At 45.7% G+C, this 19,322-nt stretch overlaps 1 protein-coding gene across 19 annotated transcripts in view; it reads left to right on the top strand.

Annotated features, from left to right (window-relative positions):
• Positions 1–17,423, top strand: part of LOC141509824 (uncharacterized) — a 31,869-nt gene extending 14,446 nt beyond the window's left edge. For 5 of the 19 annotated variants that reach the window (XM_074219635.1, XM_074219638.1, XM_074219636.1 and 2 more), the window contains 9 exons: positions 2,781–2,867; positions 4,994–5,035; positions 5,340–5,481; positions 6,690–7,363; positions 8,829–8,884; positions 9,368–9,504; positions 10,994–11,303; positions 12,057–12,142; positions 17,118–17,423. In XM_074219635.1, coding sequence (XP_074075736.1) covers positions 9,371–9,504; positions 10,994–11,303; positions 12,057–12,142; positions 17,118–17,241 — 654 coding nt within the window. In that variant the 5' untranslated portion in view covers positions 2,781–2,867; positions 4,994–5,035; positions 5,340–5,481; ... (1 more) ...; positions 8,829–8,884; positions 9,368–9,370 and the 3' untranslated portion in view covers positions 17,242–17,423. The other 14 variants (XR_012474706.1, XM_074219643.1, XM_074219642.1 and 11 more) reach the window with 14 other exon arrangements.
• The last annotated feature ends 1,899 nt before the right edge of the window (positions 17,424–19,322 follow it).

Below are 19,322 nucleotides of genomic sequence, written 5' to 3'. Positions count from 1 at the left end.
ATCCAGTACCTTGCTAGGCTGAGAATAAAATGCGCACTGGGTAGAAGGTCATCACTGGGTGGGGATGTGGGAGCCTCAGGTCATTACTTGGCAAAAGGGGCTCAAGTCACCACTGGCTGAGGTTGGGGGCTGCAGGTCATCACTGAGTAGAGCTGGGTGTGGCCAAGATAGAGCCAGAAGGGAATTCAAGCTAACCAGGCCAAGTCTGTCCTTGAGATGTATTTGAATATAAGTAATTATTAAGCAAGTGTGGTTATTTGTGTTGGCAGTTGAGGTTATTTCCAACTAAACATGTAACTTTTAAAAACTGGGTGGTAATCTAGAGGCCCTGCCTCCAGGGACGCCCAGTCCAGCTATAGAAACAGCCAGATTAGAAGAGGGGTCAAAATGTGGGCTGCAGACTCTCCCCTCTGGATGATCCAGAAGGAGGTAATAGCTGGTTGCAGTGTTCCAGGGAGTCCTGCTAGGAGAAGTGGCCTGGAGCTGGGCCTTGGAGGTGGGGTGGGGTGGGGGGGTTGGTGGAGATAGAAGGACAGAGCATCACAAGCCTCTATCTTGAGTTAATAGACTTCAGAAGAGGAAACTCCTGCTTCTACCCAGGGGGAGCAGGTCAAGAGAGGCTGATGGTCCCCCAGGTGGGAGGCAACCCTTGGACCCTTGCTGCTACTATCCTTCCAGTGAGAAAAAGGTCCTTCCAGGATAGGGCCCAAGCACAGGAGGGAGGGGAGGTCCACCTCATCTTGGGGTCAGGGGCTCTGGTGGGATGAATCAATCACCCTAAAATCGGTTCCCCTTGGGCTCCTTTCCCTTATAGTGTTTCAGATGTTTAACAGTACCCTAAACTTAGCTGTCAAGATGGTTCAAAATACTCTTGGTGGCCTCTGAGCTAAGGTGAGATGCGGGCAGGGAGAAATGGAGAAATGGAGAAAGGAGTTCTGGGAGGGAACTGGACCCACATGAACGAGGACAGACAGATGTCTGAGGCTGGACCACAGTCAAGTATCTGTATCTGGGCAGGAACCCCTCTCTTGGGATCCCAACAAGCTCCACTCTGGCGGATGGCAAGGCCAGCAGAGTGGTCCCATAGCTTGAAGGGACTGAGCTTGTATAGTATGAACCAAAGACAACTCAAGGCTGACCCCAGAGCTGGATTCAGGAATCCCAGGGCTGTATTTGGGGGATGGATATGGGAGGGCAGAGCTGGGGCGGGGGGGGGGGGGTGGGAAGAAGCCAGAGTGACCCCTTGTGGTCTGGCGAGTAGGAAAGCCTGCTTCCCCACCCCACCCCTTGGAGGTCTTGAAGAACTAGGATAAATCTTGGAGGGTCAGGGTCAGGGAGGGTCTCTTGTTTAGGTGGGGGGGTGATGGCCTTTGAGGTCCCCTCCCACTGAGACCCTAGAATTCTATGCTCTGGACATCCAGGGATAACTTAAAGACTTCCAGGGATATAGAACTCCCACCACACTCTCCCATTGCACTTTGGAGTATCTCTAAGGGGCAAAGATGCCTCTTTTCTTGAATCCAACTTGGTCTTGACCAGTGTTTTCATTGGCATAGGAAACCCCTGGTGGGGACTTTCCTTCTGTCAAAGTCAACCACTAGTTACCCTGCACTCTCCCCCATCATGGGGAAATAGGGAAAATACTGAGAGTTTTGGGCGTCTCATCGGTGTGTCTGTGATGGTGCCCTTGCTAAGGAGCCCAGCCTGGGGCAAGGAGGATGTAAGTCAAGTCCAAAGAAAGTATTCCACCCTTAAAAAGGAAGTGACTAGTGGAACTTCCTCTCCCTCCCGTCAGGTGAAGTTGGCCGTCTTGTGGATCATTGGGCAGCTGGCCATCTTGGACCAGAGAAGGGTCCAAGATTGAGTCCTGAGATACATTTCCCTGTAACTCTTACAGTCCACCTACAAGATGATGAGGAGGGTTGCTCTGCTTGTGTATAGGAGTGTGTGTATGGGTCTTCCCTTTTCTTCCAAGGAATTCTAAGTTCTTGCATATTTATAAATTTTTTATTATGAACTTGTCAACAAATTAAAACATTTTGGCAAACAGAATATTGTAGCCAGCCAGGAAACATTTATTAAGCACCTACTGTGTGCTGAGTACTAGGCTAAGAGAGCTTTGTAAGGACTCATCTTATTGCCAGTTTGTTTTTAAAATGGGGCAGCTAGGTGGTGAAGAGGGTAGAGCACAAGCTCAGGAGGAGTTGAGTTCAAAATCAGCCTCAAATACTTAATAATTACTTAGCTTTGTAACCTTGGGCAAGTCACTTAACCCCATTGCCTTGCAAAAATCAAAAATATGCATAAGTTAAAAAGGTAGTGACATAATTTCAGTCTCCTGAATTCCCTTTCCCTGCACCTTTTCTTCCTCCATTCCTTCCTTCGTTTCTTCCTTACATCCATCCTTCATTCATTCCTTCAAATTTTATCACTAACTTCCTTTCTTCTCTCTCTCTCTCTTTTTCCCTCCCTTCCAACCAACTATAAGGGGTTGCACATTAGCTCAATGGATCCTTTGCCCCATGTCTCTTTAATTTTCTTCATTGGTCCATGTGGATATCAAGTTCACAGAGACAGCAGCTAATGATTGATCAGAATCTGGCTTAATGAATAAGATTCCAGCCTTGGAGACAGGGCTACCTGGGCTCAGATTCTTTGTCTGACACATCTTGGACAAGTCTCTTGCCTTGTGTGATCCTATGATCCCGAGTTGGTGCCCCCAGATGCTCGATAGCCAGCTCTCCCTCCATGATGCTTTGTCATTTTGTCCTGTGTTCCAGATGACTGGTTTGGAAGAGAAGATGCCTCACAAGGTCACCATGGACACTGTGAGGATCATCATGACCTCTGTCAATGGGGTGATCAATGTTAGTGAACTCTCTGGGATATCTCCAATTGGGTAGGATAAGGAAGCTTTCTTAAGGTCTGAAGTCAATGAACCTTTATTAAATACCATCTGGGTACCCTAGACTATGGAAGATGCAGTGGTGCATGGGAAAGAGACACAGCTCTTTGAACTATAGTCATGAACTTGGCTGCACCTTGAAAACAGGATGTCTAACTGATTGCGGTAGGTTCTAGCATCTACCCTAGGGTAGCTATCCAGCTTGTAGGCATGAAGCTAGAACAAAGGAAGAGAGATTAAACATCATAACAGGAGACAAGATGTATGGAATAACCCAAAGGTCTTCCAAGGCTATCTTATTCCTAAGCCATAAAGTGGCACACATTGTTATGTCACAGATTCAACATTCTTAGAGTGGTAGGGGTTCTCAGACAATGGGGTCATCTGGAATCTTCCCTACCACACTCTGAGGGGTTTCCCGGTCTTGGCAACCAGACTTCCAAGGAGGATAGAGTTCAGGCTGGCACAACCTCAATAGTTTGGACTTCTCAAGCTTTGACTTGGGGGTGGTCTCTTCAGGTGGCTGTTTGCCTTGGAAGAGTTCTAAAGGCTCACTCATACCTGGGAGATTAGAATAAGGTAAAGGTCGTAGGGAGGTTCTTCAAGAATGACTTAACCAGGGACCAGATTCCTGCTTTTGTCTCAGTTAAAGTTGCAGAATTGGTGTAGGTGGGTGGGAATGGTGGAAACCATTGCTAAGTAGACCAGTATTAAGTAGACCAGTATTTGGAATGTCTCTTTATTCATTCATTCATTTCATTCACATACCATTCCCCTACTGTCGGGAGCTTGTTTTGTTTCCAGGCTTACAGGTAGGCTGGTGTGAATGTCCTGGTGTGTTTGACATCTTTTTTTCTGGCTCTGACCTCCCTTGGGACAAGCCCACAAGGTGGAGGTCCCTGGATCATGGGAGTTTTAAAGCTTGGTCACTTTTCCCTCCATAAATCCCAATTATTTTCCAGAATGGTTGGACTTTGCCATAGCTCTTGTGGTGTGAATTAGTATGCCTAGATAAAAATAACAACTTTTATATAGCCCTTCCTGCTTACCAAGCAAAGTGATGAGTTTTACAATTCAATTGTAATTATCTAACCTAAACTATCACAACCAACCTTGGAGGTAGGTGCTGCTGCCAGATCCATTTTGTAGCAGTCTGAGAAAGATGAGGATTGAGCAGAGGGGCTAGATTGGAAAGCAAAGGGGCTTAATAAGGGAAGGAAAGCAAAGGATGTAGAGAGAGCAGGTGAAGATGACTTTTGGCTGTGAAAGGGAGGAGAGCTAGAGGGCAATAACTTTAAGAGATGGTAGCATCTGGTGAGGTCTAAAATGACTTGGGGGTTAATTGTAGGTAATGAATTTAGAGCCAGGGTGAGGAACTGGAAGAGTGGGAGGAAGGGAGAGGGAGAGAGGAGGGACAGAGAGAGAGAGAGAGCCAGAGCTAAGAGGAAGAGAAAGGAAGAGAGGGGACAGAGACAAAGACAGATGGAGAGACCAAGACTTAAGAGAGAGATGGGAAGAGATGGTTGAGGGCCGGCGCCATCTTGTATATAAAGACTTTCCCAATACCTCCAACTGATGCTTTCTTTCCCAAGCTATCTTGTATTTAATTACTTGGTGTGTATATATGTGGCGGTTATCTCTCCCATTATGTCATAAGTCCTTTGTGAGTAGGCACTGTATGATTTGTTGCAAGTCTTTTCAATATCTAGCATATGACTCCTCATAGAAGTTTAGTTGACTGATATTGTTGAATTCTTCCCCTGTCTTCAGCTGGGAAAGATTTTGAATTTTTCTCTATTTGTTTTAATGCTGTGATGCTATGTTATAATTTGATAAGGTATCCATTTGGAATTTATTGTGTCATGTGGTATAACAGGTTGGTCTAAGTCAATTTGCCTCATAATTGCCTTCATGTTTTCACCATGGTTTAATTGAGAGAGTCTCTAGGGGCAATGTTGAGGAATAACATTTCTTTGGGGACCCTCAAGTCAAATTCAACAGGGTGTCCCCTGTTCTGCTTTGTCCTGAGGATGGCTCAGCATGGTCCATGACTGGCATTGATCATGACCTTGACTTTGTTCTTTCTAGTGAATCTCCCTGTCCTTTAGAAGTTGGCTATCCCAGGTCCTGGTGAGTAGACTGAGCCTACTGGAGAAATGGGATTACTGACTGGTTGGGGGTGAATGTTCGCTCATCTCACCATGTCTCAAAGCCCATAAAAGAGGGGTCCTGCCTGACTTTATAACAGGCAAAACTCCTTTGGGGGGATGACTGGGAAGAAGGAAGGTCCAGGGGGCGAATCCCAAGATACAGACCACAATGGCAGAGGAATGTCCTAAACTCAGTGGTTGTTTCCAAACATCCTTGGCTCATTAGAGTGGACTGATGAACATCCTGAAAAGTCTGAATTGTCTCCCTACCTTCACACTTGCAGATGTTCCTTTTGGGATCCTTAAAAGAGGGAGGACCTTGGAGTGGCCATACTCAAACTTCTCAAGACCTTGCATGAAACTATTGCCCCCTCCATTACCAACCTCTGGGTCAATGAGATTCCTTTTCTGATTGGATACTGGAAGGTGAGCTCCTGGGAGGGAGTTGAGGGGGCTGTCCATTGTCCAGTGGCCTGGGAAGGTACCCAACTAACAGGTTTTGCAATACAATTGGTGGTTAACAAATAGCTTTGCCTTATCTCCCCCCTGCAGAAATTAATGCACATTGATGAAAGGCCTCCTATAGGTTGGGTACACAGTGAGTGTCCAACACTTGCTAGCTTAAAAGGTTATACCCAAACCTATACAAAATCTAAACCAAATGAACAGGAGGATGTTTGGGTGGAGCCACCTTTAAAACCATTAAAACCAGTTCCTCAGGAAGTGAGGGAAGCTCTGGAACTAAACTTTGTAGGAAAGGAGAATAGGTGACTAGGGTGAAGTGGGCGGCAGGGAGAGCATTCTAGCTATAGACCCCAGCCTGTACAAGGGCCTGAAGACTAGGAATAGAAGGCCCTTCTGGTCTGGTCTGGCTGGACTGGCTGAGCTGGAGTGCCCAAAGGGAGCCAGTGTGGAGCAGGAAAGACAGATGGAGGGGGCATTATAAAGAGGGGGAAGCTCCCATTAGAACAGGAGCAGACACCCCTAGATGTAGAGGGTCTGGAGGCAGAGCAGATGTGAGGAGGCCTCTTCTCTAGCATCCTGAACATGAGCCATGGAGGAGACCATTTGTATGGAATCCTGGAGGTACTGGGAAGTTCCGAAGGGTTATGGAGCAAGGGGAGTGGCGAGGCTGGAGTAATGAGGGGAGTGGTGGGGTGGTTCCTTCCACCTGGCTCAGCCCTCATTTCTATTCAAGTCTTTGCATGATGTTGTGGTTCCATCTGCATCTGGTCCCCCATTCTCAGTACCTACTGCTAGTTTAATTCTGATACAGTGACCAGATGCAAGATGGTGGCCCTGAAGAGAGGGGGCCTGATTGACTTGAACAGGTGAACGTGGTGGTCACACTGTCCCCACCTCCTCTAAGCTTCCCTTCCCTTCATTCTCCTTGTACCTCTGGGGACGTCTTCTTGGGCACCTTCTCTCCTCTAGTGGAATGGAGGCTCTATGAGCTCCATTGTTTGGAACTCCAAGAGGTTGTTTTCATTTTGTTTGTGCACCCCCATTGCTTTATGTAACACCTTGCATGTAGTAAGTGCCTAATCAGTGCATGTTACTTTATTGGACTGGTTGCTGGTGAGAACCCTATGACAGGGTAGGCCCTCACATCACCGACTTGTTTCCTCCTATAGAGCACACCCAATATTCATTGAAATAGAAGATTTGGGAGGACAAACTGATGCCGGTACTGGGGGGGAGGGGGAGTCTAGGGCCAGAAGGAGTCTCCAACCCCTCTGTTGTACAGAAGAGGACACTACAGGTTGTCCAGGCAGACAGGGCAGAGGCAGTCAGGGAAACCAGCCCCTCTTTTCCTCTGGGCCCTGCAGCCCTGGGTTCTGGAGGTCTTTGGGGAGCGGGGATTCCAAAACACTTCACTCATTTCTGATGGTCCATGGGGGGGGGTGCATTGGATGATTCTTTGGAGGGGTAGGAAATCCCCTTCTGCCCCAGGCAATGTGGTGGAGTGCACTTAAGTCAGGAGAGCCCTGGGTTCAAATCCTGAAGACATTCTCCTTTTCTGAGCCTCATTTTTCTTATCTGTAAACAGCAGATGAGAATAGTCTCTGGGAGTGGGTCTAGCTCAGGGCTTCTGGGAGGTCCAGATGGGGTAAAGAGTTTTGCAAACCTTAAGGAACCAGGGAAATATCCCCCCTTCCCACTCCTCAATGACCAAGTAAGGTCATCTGAGTTGTTTGTATTTTCTGGGAAACTCCTTCAAGAGGATGCAGGGACCCCATGGAGCCTGCACCTGAGCTGGGAGCTGAACCTTCAGATCGGAAGCTACAAGAGTCACTCGGTAGAAAAGGTGGGTCCCCTGTTGGTTCCTCCAGTGGTGGGCCTGACTTTGACAGAGGCAGCAAATACTGGGGTGCTCTGACAGTTGACTTCTTCAGTGGTTGAGATAGGCAAACTTTAAAGTGTGGGACAATGGGCCATGCAGATGGTGTGTGACTTTGCCTAGGCCTTCTCATCTCTAAAGTGAGGGCATGGGACTCAGGGATGGCAGACATTCTTCTTGACTCAGTGAGTCTAAGTCCCCAGAAAGAGACCCTGGAAAGAAGTGATGATGATGGTACCCAACGGATGGTCCCTCCAAGAGGTCCCTCCCTGCAGACAGGCACCAGGAGAACTTGATGTTCAATTGTGCAAGCCCCGTGCTCTCTCTGGGGCCTCTCTGAGCCTCAGTTTCTTTATCTGTACCACAGGAATTATAAAGCAACTTCTAAGATCATTGAGGTATAATATAAAGGGATATTGAATTTAACCACCCTGCTTGACAGGTGGAGAAACTGAGGCTCAGATGTCCAGTGTCACTTGTTGTCTCAGTTAAGACAAACTCAGTCCCCTGGACTCTCAAATCCTCTGGCCCACACTGCCTTACCTGAGTAGTAGAAAGCTTCAAATGAGATAATATATTTATTTTAATTTTTAAAATGAACAACCTGAGGTGGCTAGGTGGCGTAGTGGATAAAGCATCAGCCCTGGAGTCAGGAGTACCTGGGTTCAAATCTGGTCTCAGACAATAATTACCTAGCTGTGTGGCCTTGGACAAGCCACTTAACCCCATTTGCCTTGCAAAAGCCTAAAAAAAGTGCATTTGCCAGCCCCCAAAAAGAACCATTTAAATACTTCATAGCATACAGCTGTACTGGACTCCACTGCTACTTTTGACAGCTGCTGGTGGTGTTCCCCTGGGCAAGTCCCTTCCCCTCTCTGCTCTGACCAGCTCTAAGACTCTTAGTAATGGCTCTGAATTGATAGAGAACCTTTCTTCTTTGGAAGTTCTCTAGGCCAATGAAGGGGTAGGTTTGGTCTATTACTTTGTCTTCTCATTGCCTTCTCTTGTTAAGCCACAATCATAACCCCCTGGCCTTTCACCTCCAGTGAAAAACTTGCCTTGTAACAAAACCCAGAAATTCTTAGCTGCCCCAATAGATATATCCTAATGGTATAAGTACCACTCCACATCTTCCTGTTGAGAGGAGGAAGAAATGTTTCCCAATAAGCCATTAAGTTTTCTAATTGTCTCTGGGTCAACAGAGACTCTGGGTGTGAGTGTGAGTGTAATGAAAGTGTGTGTGTGTGTGTAAGTGATAAAGAGAGAGACATAGAGAGACAGACAGGCAGAGAGACAGGGAGATAGAGAGGTATGAACAAGGGTCTCTAATCAGTCCAGTCATTTGCTCTTGCATCATAAATAGATACCACTGAAAAGTGAGCAATTTGGTATCCTCATTAGACTCCTGACTTCACTTACTTGTGTTTCCCAGGTGAGGACCTGCCAGTCCACCATTGAATGTTATCTCTTGCCTCTTAGACCTTCACGGTAAGAAGACTAAGAAATCAGTCTGCTTCTATTCAATTTGGGGTGGACGGGGTGAGTGGTAAGTCAAAGGACTGTTGGGATGTTGGTCCTACCCTTCGAGAGATTACACTCTTACTGTGAAGAGAAAGCAAAGACCCATGTATAGCTAATGGACTTTTATTTTTCCTCAGTTACATATCAATTTTTAACATTAATTTTTAAAAATTTTGTGACCCAAATTCTCTCCCTTCTTTCATCCCTCTTTGAGGGAGGCAATTTGTTAGAGTCTCAACATGTGCAATTATTTCTGTGAAAGAAAACACATACTAAAGACGCTATAAAAAAGTGAAAAATAGTCTACTATTCAACTAACATCTCAACTTTGACAAACTCTGAGGAAAATGGGCGTCTCCACAGAATCAAGGATTGCACAGCCCCGAGTCTCTCGCCTCTCTCCTCCCTGCTGATCCCTGGCGCCCTTTTTGGAACCCTTCTCTTTCCTAGTTGATGCATGGCCCAGGTCTCTGCCAGAAGATGAAGTCTACAGTGCTGAAGTTGGTCAAGGTGGCCAGCCATGTCCACAGCATCCTGCACCTGCTGTCTGAGATTCAGGCAACATGGCCATCAGGGCTTCCGACGAGGTGAGGAGAGGGAGCAGCTGGGGATCCTCCTTGCTGAGTGGCTGGGGGCTTCATGGTCTGTCTTCCTGGGCTGGTGAAACTCTTCCAGAAGCTGCTTCGGAGTTGTTCCTCAATTCACTCACTGATCCCTTTAGCAACCAGGTGAGCTCAGAGACCATGATGGTGCTGATTAAGGTGCTGGAGCTGATGGACAAGTCCGACTCCCCCTTTCAAGCCATTTTCATGTGGTGCCCAGGTTTTTGTGAAGATGTGAGTCAGTGGCCCTTGGTTGGGGAAGGGGCTTCTCCAAGGATCTGGAGCTTAAAGGGGCTTTAGATGTCATCTCCCCCTGCAGGGGTCCAGCCCCCGCGGGGTCCTTGGAACCGGACAGGAGGGATAGAGTCGGCGAAATGAGTTGACTCAAGAAGGGGGTAAAGGCAGGAGCAGGTTGACTGTCAGCTGCTTGGATTTATTTTTATAGTTTCAGAATCATGTATGTTTCAAGCAAGCAAGCTGAGATCATTTCCTTGGTTACAAGAGTGTACAGTTTTCATCAACAATCATATAGTTCATATGGTTACAAGTTTTAATCATGTGATTACAGGTTTAATAATCATATAGTTAATTTCTTATCCCTACTCAGACCACGATGACCTTAACCTGTCTGTTACCATATTTATTACTACATTGTATAATTGTTAATTCATTTAGGGGTATTAAGCAATTCTTTTAATGGGAAGTTTTTTATGATACACTTCCTTAACAGTCTGTAGTGAGGGTCTTTATGCTTGTCCACCCATCTGTTAACTCTTACAATAACCAATTTTTCTTTCTGGCCTAGTTGGTAGAAGCCACAGTTTCTGTGACTTTTTTATTTTCTTTCCCATGAAACTAAGGCTGCTGGAGTTTACATATCAGTCACCTGTACTATTTTCTATCTTTTTTCATATATTCCTGTGTATGGTAAGGGGGGCAAAACTATTAATTTCCCTGGAATTCTATCTGACCCATCTTGTATCTGTTTCCCCTGTATATATTCTGTTATCTCCTTGGAATTCCCAGTGCTGGGTTTTCCAGAGATTTCATAATGTTGAAACCTTTTGTATGCCTCAGGGAGAGGCAGTCCTGTTAAATTTAGACAGAATTTACAATCTGTTTTATTCAAAGAATTTTTCTGAAATCTTTCCTTTATAGTCATTCCAGTATTAGGGTGAGTAAATATTGTAATCAATAATAGACCTATAAATATTGGTATTCATGAAATCCCTATATATATTGAAGAAGGAAATGTTCCATCAGGCAGTGTGACTGCCCTGAATCTTCTTGCTGCGACTGTGTCAAGCAGCTTAGAGACCCTGGCTCCCAACACCCCCCCCCCATTTTACAGATGGGAAAGCTAAGGGGAGAGTGGTGAGCTTTAGTTCCCCAGGCCACACAGGTGGTAAAGAGTACTCCCCTGGGTCCACATTCCAGGGCTCCATTTACTCTGAAGCAAATGAATTCCTTGCAGGCTGGGGCAGGGCCTCGCTGCTCTTCTTTCCCACATTGATCTCAAACATCAAAGTCTACCCATCTCTTCCTCCAGACAAGGTGAGTCAAAAGTGAAAAGGTGCGTAAGGGAAGCCATGGAGAAAGAAAAAAGGGGAGGCGGGGTAACTGGTGGAAATTTAGAGCATTTTTTGCAGAGCACATTCAGTGAACAAAATCCTGGAGCCAGGAGAGGTGAGGTGTGGCCATGTGAAGGGAAGGGGCTGAGATGGTGCCACAGTGGAGATAAAGCTTGGGGAACACCTGCCCAAGGGACCAGAGAAAATGGAGGGGTAGGCATGAGTTAGCAAGGTGGGAAGGTGGGGAGGAGTCCCTTTGGGAGGCAGGTCATCACTCTCAGAGATAGTGACTCCTTCTGGGAGTCAGGACAAACTTAGAGCAGGGGAGTGGCCAGATCAGACTAGCACCTCAGGAGAAGCATCTTGGGAGCTGGGTGGGGATAGGATGGGGATGGATTGGATTGGGGAAGGGACTGGAGTCCAAGAGATACTCTCTCAGTCAAAGGGAGAAGGGCTGAAGTCTGTTCTGGGATGGTGTGGGGGGAGGGTAAGGATAGAGATGAAGGGGGAAGAGGCAGAGACAGACTGGCAATGTATGATCAGATGGAGCTGATTGAATTTGGGCTAAGCTCTGGATCTGCAGATGTTTAAGGTCACAGAATCATAGAAAAAGCTAGAAGGCACCTTCCTAAAGCCCAAAGAGTCAAGTGACTATCCCGAAGTCACTGTGACTGCCTCTGCCTGGGCACACTCGATGATATCCTGTCTTCCGTTCCTGCCACCTATGGATGACCATCCAGCCCCATGTCAATAACTGGGCACATACAAGAGATGTAGCTATGCCCTTGCATATGTGTGTATGTGTAAGAGACACATGAATAAATACATGCATTTCTGTCTAGCCAGGCAACGCAAGACAGCATGTCTCTAGATCTAGAGTGCATGTATTCAGGAAGAGCCTAATGTTGACCTCCAGGGCCCAGAGTGAGGACTAGGGGCTGCCCTTTTCCCTGCTCTCCCCCTTAGGCAATGCTGCTCAGAAGCTCTCATCTCCCAGAGGTCAGAAGCAGCTCAGGTTCCAAGTGCATTCTTCCAGAGATCTTGGCCAGTGAGTAAGCCACCTTCCACTCGGTCCTCCTGAGAGTCTCTTGGTATTGATGTACATTTTTTATTCACATCCCCATGCACCCACTGGGAGAATGGTAGCTCCTGCAGAGTAGGGTCAGTTCTGTTGCTGGGGGCATCCAGGAGATGCTCACTAAGGGACTGTTGGCTTGTTAGATTGGATTGAATCCAATCGTTAGCAGGTTGTCCTGAGGTCTCACCTTGTCTGGCTTTCTTGTATGCAGGATGAGGCTCTTCACCTACAGGCCTTTCGCCTTTTTGGAAGCTCTCCAGTTGGGATGGGAGAAAGAGGAAAAAGTCTGTTACAATGGAGGTTAGGAAGAGTTGGATGCCCCCATTCTCCACTTGCAGGATCCCTGCCCAGAAGTGGTCCAGTCCTCCGTTCCTCTCTGGGGGCTCTGGTGAACAGAGAGGAAAGGAAAATTGGCCCGTTGGTGTGTTGGTTCTGTGTCTAATGGGGCTGGTCATGCATGGCCTCTTCCCTTAGACCTCCAGTTCTAGACCCATGAATGACTCTAGAATGACTCCAGCTTGATTGATGATAATCTGATTATCTCTAGAAGGGTCTCGACTAGATGCTCCCTGAGCTTTCTTCCTTAAAATATCCTGCAGATTCCATGATCAGAAGACATCATTGACTAGATTTCATATTATAAGATCAAAATAATTCAAGTGCAATATTGTATTTATAGCATACTTTATTAAGAATACTAATACTTGGGGGTGGCTAGGTGGCACAGTGGATAGAACACCATCCCTGGAGTCAGGAGGACCTGAGTTCAAATCTTGCCCCAGACACTTTCTGGGGTTGGAAGAAACTGAAAATCACCTCAAGAGAACTTTGTCAACCAAGGTAGTGACTTGAGCCTTTTCTAGAAGAAAATATGTGGTTTCCTGGTAAGTGGAATTCTCAGAGGGGCCCAAGAGGAACTGGTAGGTGGTTAGTGGTTCCAGAGTGACTTGACAAGGAAGTCTTTAGAGAACCCAAGGGATCTGTGCTTGACTCTGTGATAGAGCACTGCCTCTGGACTCAGGAGGACCTTAGTTCAAATCTGTGTGACCTTGGGCACATCACTTAACCCCATTGCCTTGCCAAAAAAAAAAAACAACAAACCACGACTGAGAGAACCTAGAATCCATAAAAGACCCTAAAACTTTGATCAACCCAATGATCAACCATGATGTCTGAGGATCGCTGATGAAGCTGCTAGCCCACATCTGACAGAGAAGATATGGGCCCAAAATTAGGAAGTCCTGACCAATGTGGGGGATTTGTTTTACTTCACTACAGTTATCCCTTCCATATCTCTACTTCCCATCATTTCGATGTATCACAGGTGAGCATGAGAAGTTAAATTGGATATTTTGAGTTTTGTGGAAGCTACCATGACCTCAAATCCTGAGGTGCACAGAGCCTGATCAGATGCTTTTCTTGGGACATCTTCTGGAGGGGCTAAGGGAAGATGCATCCTTCAGAGAGGGATTGGGACCTCAGACAAGTATCAGGGCTCGGGACATTCCAGGTTCTTGCATGCAAGCAACTGACTTTTGTCCTTTGCTCTATCCAGGTCAGGAAAGACCTTGCCTTCTTAGATTTTGTGTAGAAGCTATGGGTTACTATGACAGTGAAGAGGCCAAAATTAAGATGATTGTACCTTTACAGGTGAGGTGTAAAACACTGTAGCTTTTATCCCCCTCATTGTAAAAATGAAGCTCAAGGAAGTGACTTAACCTCCAAGGTTAGTGAATGCCCATGTTTAATCTGACATGAGGTTCAGTCTTTCTTTCCAGTCACCCTGCTGCTTCTCAAGGGACCCTTAACTTCCCTCAAGGACTAACCCAGGAGCCATCTCTTGGGGGAACCTCCCCTGACTGCTTCCACGCCTAGACCCACTTGTGAGCATAGTCCTCTTCAAATCATTTTTCTTTGCTTCTCCCCCCCCTTATTCATGCCAGCTCCAGTTAGAGGCACTTCGCAGATGACTTATCCCCCCCCCCCCCAGATTTCACTGGTGGAGGGCTGGGCTTGGAATCCCAATTAGGCACCAGTCTCTACTATGTAGAGGTTTTGGGTTTTGGCTTTTTTTTTTAATTCCTCCAAGGTTTTATGAGAAGCTCTGACAACTCTTGTAGATGACCACAGGCCCTCCCCTCTGCCCTGGAGCTGTGAGGAGGGTCCTTGCTCTTCTAAGGTAGTATGGAGCCCCAGACTGTGACCTGGATCTGAGCATGGGCAAACAAATCTGAGTGTGGGCGAACAAATCTGAGTCCTTCCCTAGGAAGAGCAGAGAGAGACCTCTGTAGTCTCACTCTACGGGTTCCCACCACAGGTTCCCACCACAAGGCTGCTCTTGAGACTGGTGCTGGCCAGGGCTCCAGGCTCACTGGTTCTGCAGAGTTCTTTCACCACCCTGGGCCAAGAGGTCTTGTCATGTAGGTGCACCCAGGGACCCAGGCACTTTCTGGGCTGTTCCTGGAAAGTTGGACTGGTTTGCTCTGGTCCCGCTGCACTTTCCAACCTCCACTCCTGCTGAAACAGACCTTTTATGGATCTAAGTTGTCTTGGACTGAGAAATTGTATCACTCAGCCTTTCTGTGGATTCTACCCTTCTAAATTTTGGCTAGAGTCATTCGACAACTTTTGGAGTTTTGGAGATGAGTTTCTGGGAATTCCTGGCTCTGGTTTTTAAAAATTTTAAAGCTCTTTTTGGATTTGAATTCAATTCATAAGACATTTAGAGATTTCCCCCATCTTGAGCTCTAATCCTGGGGTATAGTGAATATAGACCCAAGCTCTTTATGCTGGTACTGGGGTCTGATCCCTGCCTTGTGCCTTGTCTCTGGCCAAGATGTTGCCTATACAGTGCAGGCATAGCCAGTCCTTTCCTTTGTCCCAGTGATCCAAGAGTTCAGACTTGGGACCCTCATTGCAGGCTTGCTATATAGCTGCCTGGGACCCATGCTGTCATGGGTCAAGCTGTTGGGACCTGGATTGAAATGTGGCTAAAGCCTCCTGATGACTTTCCCACTTTCCTGAATAGCTGGGTTTTACTTCTCCCCCCCCACCCCAAGAGTCAGACCATTTCTGAAGATCCTCCTTGATGTCTACAGTTGAAAACACCTTTGGATCTTGTTTTTTTATGGAATCTATAGCATTGTTGTCTGTGCAGAGGCTTAGTGTTGTGTAGATAAAAGTTCCAGGAACTTATTTTTCCTATAGTGATTCCCCCCCCCCCACTCCCAGGATACAGTGCCCATCAAATACCTGTAGGATTTCTCATCAAGACAGGTAACCATAAGGCCTCCAGAATCCCCACTGTAAACATCTTTCCCTTCTAAGAAAGAGATAGGAACCATGAAGGTTCTTATGCCCATAGTGGATCTCCACAAAATATTAGCCAGCTCCTAGATCTGAGTCACAATTTCAGAGAGTCAGATTAGGGGATGTCACCCTCCCTTATGTCAGATCTGGAAAGGACAAAGGCCACCTCTTGATTTATGAAGAGGTGGGCCTTAGAGGGGAAGCATTCAAGACTATGTGGTCAAAAAAAGCAGAATTTGGAAATTTGACAGAGTGAAAGACAGACAGACAGATACAGAGAGACAGAGAAGGGAGGGCAAAACAAAATTCCATTTAAAACAAATGTGCATATTAAGAACCTGAGATCCAGGCAATCAAATGAGCTACCCCAGGTCATACAGGTTATGGGCAAGATTGAACCTTGATCTTTTCAGACCATAGCCCTTCTTTCCTTACCCAGAAGTTTGTTCATTGCTTTTCTTCCTCATTATCCCCATACACACTGACACATCTTTGTTGAACTGTTTTCATCATCATCATCACCAACACCAACACTAGCATTGAGCATCATTTTAAGGGATATTCTCATTTTACACTGTCACAAACCTAAGGAAGTAGATACTTATTGTTTCCATTTGATACTTGAGAAAACTGAGGCAGAGGTCAAGTGATTTGCCCAGAGTCATACAGATAAAAAGTATCTTAAGGCTGGATTTGAACTCAGATCTTCCAGAATCTAGGCCAAGTGCTCTAACCACTGTGACACTAGCTGCAAAAATGTTTGCTGGTCACTTTGACAACATGACCTCCTTTACTTTAGAGGGAGGCAAACTCAGACTGAGAGGTCCCAAAGGCAGTAAATGATGGAAGTTGGGATTCAAATCGAACTCTTCTTGATTTCAAGTACAATACTCTCCATTCTTCCTTCCATCAGCTGAACAGCTGAACTAGCCAGCCTATATTAAGTATCATCTGACTGGGTAGGAGAAGCTTTTCATTGATGCTCTCATAAAAAGAGGGCAGGGTTTAAATCAAGAACCTTGGCATCAAGATCCCAGGGTTTAGATCAAGAACCTTGGTGTCAAGATCCCACCAATGTCTCCATCAGTGTCTCATGACCTTTGACAATGGGATACCCATTAGCCATGGTCTAGGATGCAGTTGTTTCTACCAAATATTAGTAGACTCAGCTCTAGCTTGTGACCAGGCCTTCAAGCCAGGGTAGATTTCTTGCTGCACTTTTCTACAGATCACAAATACCACCTTCTCTTGTTCATTCTCAGGTCTCCAAGTTTTCCAAAAAGCCTTTGTCCATTGCTCAGAATACTGTGGAGACATTTTCTATTATAAAGAGGAGAAAGCTCAATTAGAGTTAAGTTCCAGTTAAGGACCTAGCAAAGGTGTCTGTTTCTCATGGTGGACTCTCCCATAGGGCTGGGGGGGGGGGGTAGCAGATTTGCAGGAACAAAAGAAATCAAAATGCATTATAATCCAGATAATGTTAATTTGTGGTTTTCTGTCATTCTGTTACCCTCAAGGATCAGTTTCTATTTGAGTTTGACACAGCAAAGGAAGAAGTATCATAGTTCCTCATATATAAAATGTACCCTTTGCTTTTTCATGCTTGTCTCTGCTGCTCACTGTTTTGCATTTGTTACCAGAATATTAGGTATGGGAAGAAGATGGCAGAAGGTGGCCATAGGCCATGAGAGGGAATGGAAGAGATGGATTGAAGAGCAAAGGGTCATCGGAATTCCTGTGACCACAACAGATGGTTCAGCATGAGGCAAGAAGAATTGATGAAAAAGAAATGACTGATTTCCAAGGATGACACAATGGGTGCTTCAGGTTCATGAAATGGAATGGACTAAGCATGTGTCCAGGCACAAGATTTGCCCAAAAGTTGACTGAAAGCTATGAGCAGAAGGTCCTTGAATTTCAAGATGAATAAAGCTTGAGTTCAATAACTTTATGGAACATTTGTTTTCAAATTTTGGGCCCCCAAATTAAGGTGCGTCTTATATATGGGAGCATCTTATACCTACCTCTACCTACTCTTGACTAAGTAATGACTAGTGACCTAGGATGCCGCCTAGGGAAGGATAGCTCCTCTCAAGATCATGGATCAGCATGTGTATGTCTGCTATGCATAGGTATGTGCATATCTGTGAGTGTGTGCAAATGTGGTGGGGGTATGAAGGACTGAAGAAAGGAGGAAGCAGGGACATTGTTACTGAGGGAAGACTGCCTCTCTCAATCTTTTCATCCGAGATGGTGGCATCATTCCTTCCCTTGTATCCCTTATAACTTTAGTACTTGAGAGTACCATTTATTTTGATGTGCCCCAAAGACAGCAAGACCTTGAGGTGATTCAGAGTCCTAGAGAACTCTTTGTTCCTACTGGTTTCCATTCTATTAATTCCATTCCATTCTATTTTAGCAAGCCCACAGGAATGCAAGGGAGGTCTTCTAAGCAGATAGTTACTCCAGGACCATAGATAGAGAGCTGGAAGGCACCTCCCAGGTTAATGGGAATCAAGCCATTCAATTTCTTGATGAGGAAATTGAGATTCAGGGAGGCATAGATACTTGTTGGAGGTCACACAGTAAGATTAGCATCCAGGTCTTCCAACTATAAACCAAGTCTTCTTTCCACTGTATCCTCCAATGCCTCTCTCAACAGATAAAATATACTCAGGAACTGAAAGCACCTTGCATGTGTTCACACAGATAGTAAGTATCCAGGGGGACAGTCCAGGTCCACTGGATTTGAATCTACTATTCATGAAAATCTTAATTTGACAAAACCTTGATTAGCCAGAAAAAGAATGAAGTATTTCTCAGATGGAAAAACTAAAACAAATGGGGAACTTGGACTAGATCAGGATGTTATTTACTGTACTCAACAAAACACTCAACCTCTGTTACTGTTGAACTACTCTATTTTTGCTTCTAGCATTTATTTATGCTCTAGTCATAGACTAAAAGCTGTGCCAAAACTTGGATCATTCATATTTTTATGGGGCTCTTTTCCAACACATTGGATCATGGGTATGTGCTCATTCTCATGGATTCACCATGCCCTAGAGAGGGGGTTCATGAAGGATCTCTGGGCCAGTTTCAAATCCAATCATTCTGTAGGACTGTGCTGAATGGAAGTTCAGAAGACTTTTGGGAGAAGTTGGTGACAAGCCCTGGCTAAAGATAAGTCTAGGGCTTGGAAAAGATTTAGAAATTAGGTTGAGTGGAGATGTAAAATTCTGGGTCTTACACTTGGATTTTAAGGGCCATGAACCCTGCAAAATAATGAAGTTGATAGCAGGTATATGATGGTTTGGAGAACTGTTTGCCTCTATTTGAGATTTCACTGGTGTAGGGAGCAACCAATGAGGGAATAACTTCCTGCATTGCCCCTGACTTCATCTTAGAGCCTTATGGGCAATGCCCTTTGAGGAAGGGCAAGGTAACATTTCTAGCATGGACCTTTTAGAACCCTCCAAACAAAATATAGTAGGAACCCCATGATCACCACTGATCTCATATCAGGCTGAACTCATAATGATGAAAAATGGATAGAGAGGTGTGGATCTCTGCCTGCAGAAGACAGCAAATGCTTGAAATGGAAATGACAAAGCAATTTTGATCTGACATGCTCATTTTTGCAAGGGAGTCTGAACTGCAATGAGAACCAGGATTCAGACTCAGTTCTTCTGCCCGTGAACTAGGTTTGGGAGGTTCCAACCATCAGGATAAAGGGAACTCCAGTCTCATCTTAGCTATTAGATAGATCATGGGTCCTGGAGTCAGGAGGAACTGAGTTCAAATACAGCCTCAGACACTTACTACCTGTGTGACCCTGGGGCAAG

This window comes from Macrotis lagotis, chromosome 1 (genome assembly GCF_037893015.1).
Source record: "Macrotis lagotis isolate mMagLag1 chromosome 1, bilby.v1.9.chrom.fasta, whole genome shotgun sequence".
Lineage (NCBI taxonomy): Eukaryota > Metazoa > Chordata > Mammalia > Peramelemorphia > Peramelidae > Macrotis > Macrotis lagotis.
The sequence above is the reverse complement of the archived record's forward strand: the minus strand, read 5'-3'. Positions and strand labels throughout refer to the sequence as shown.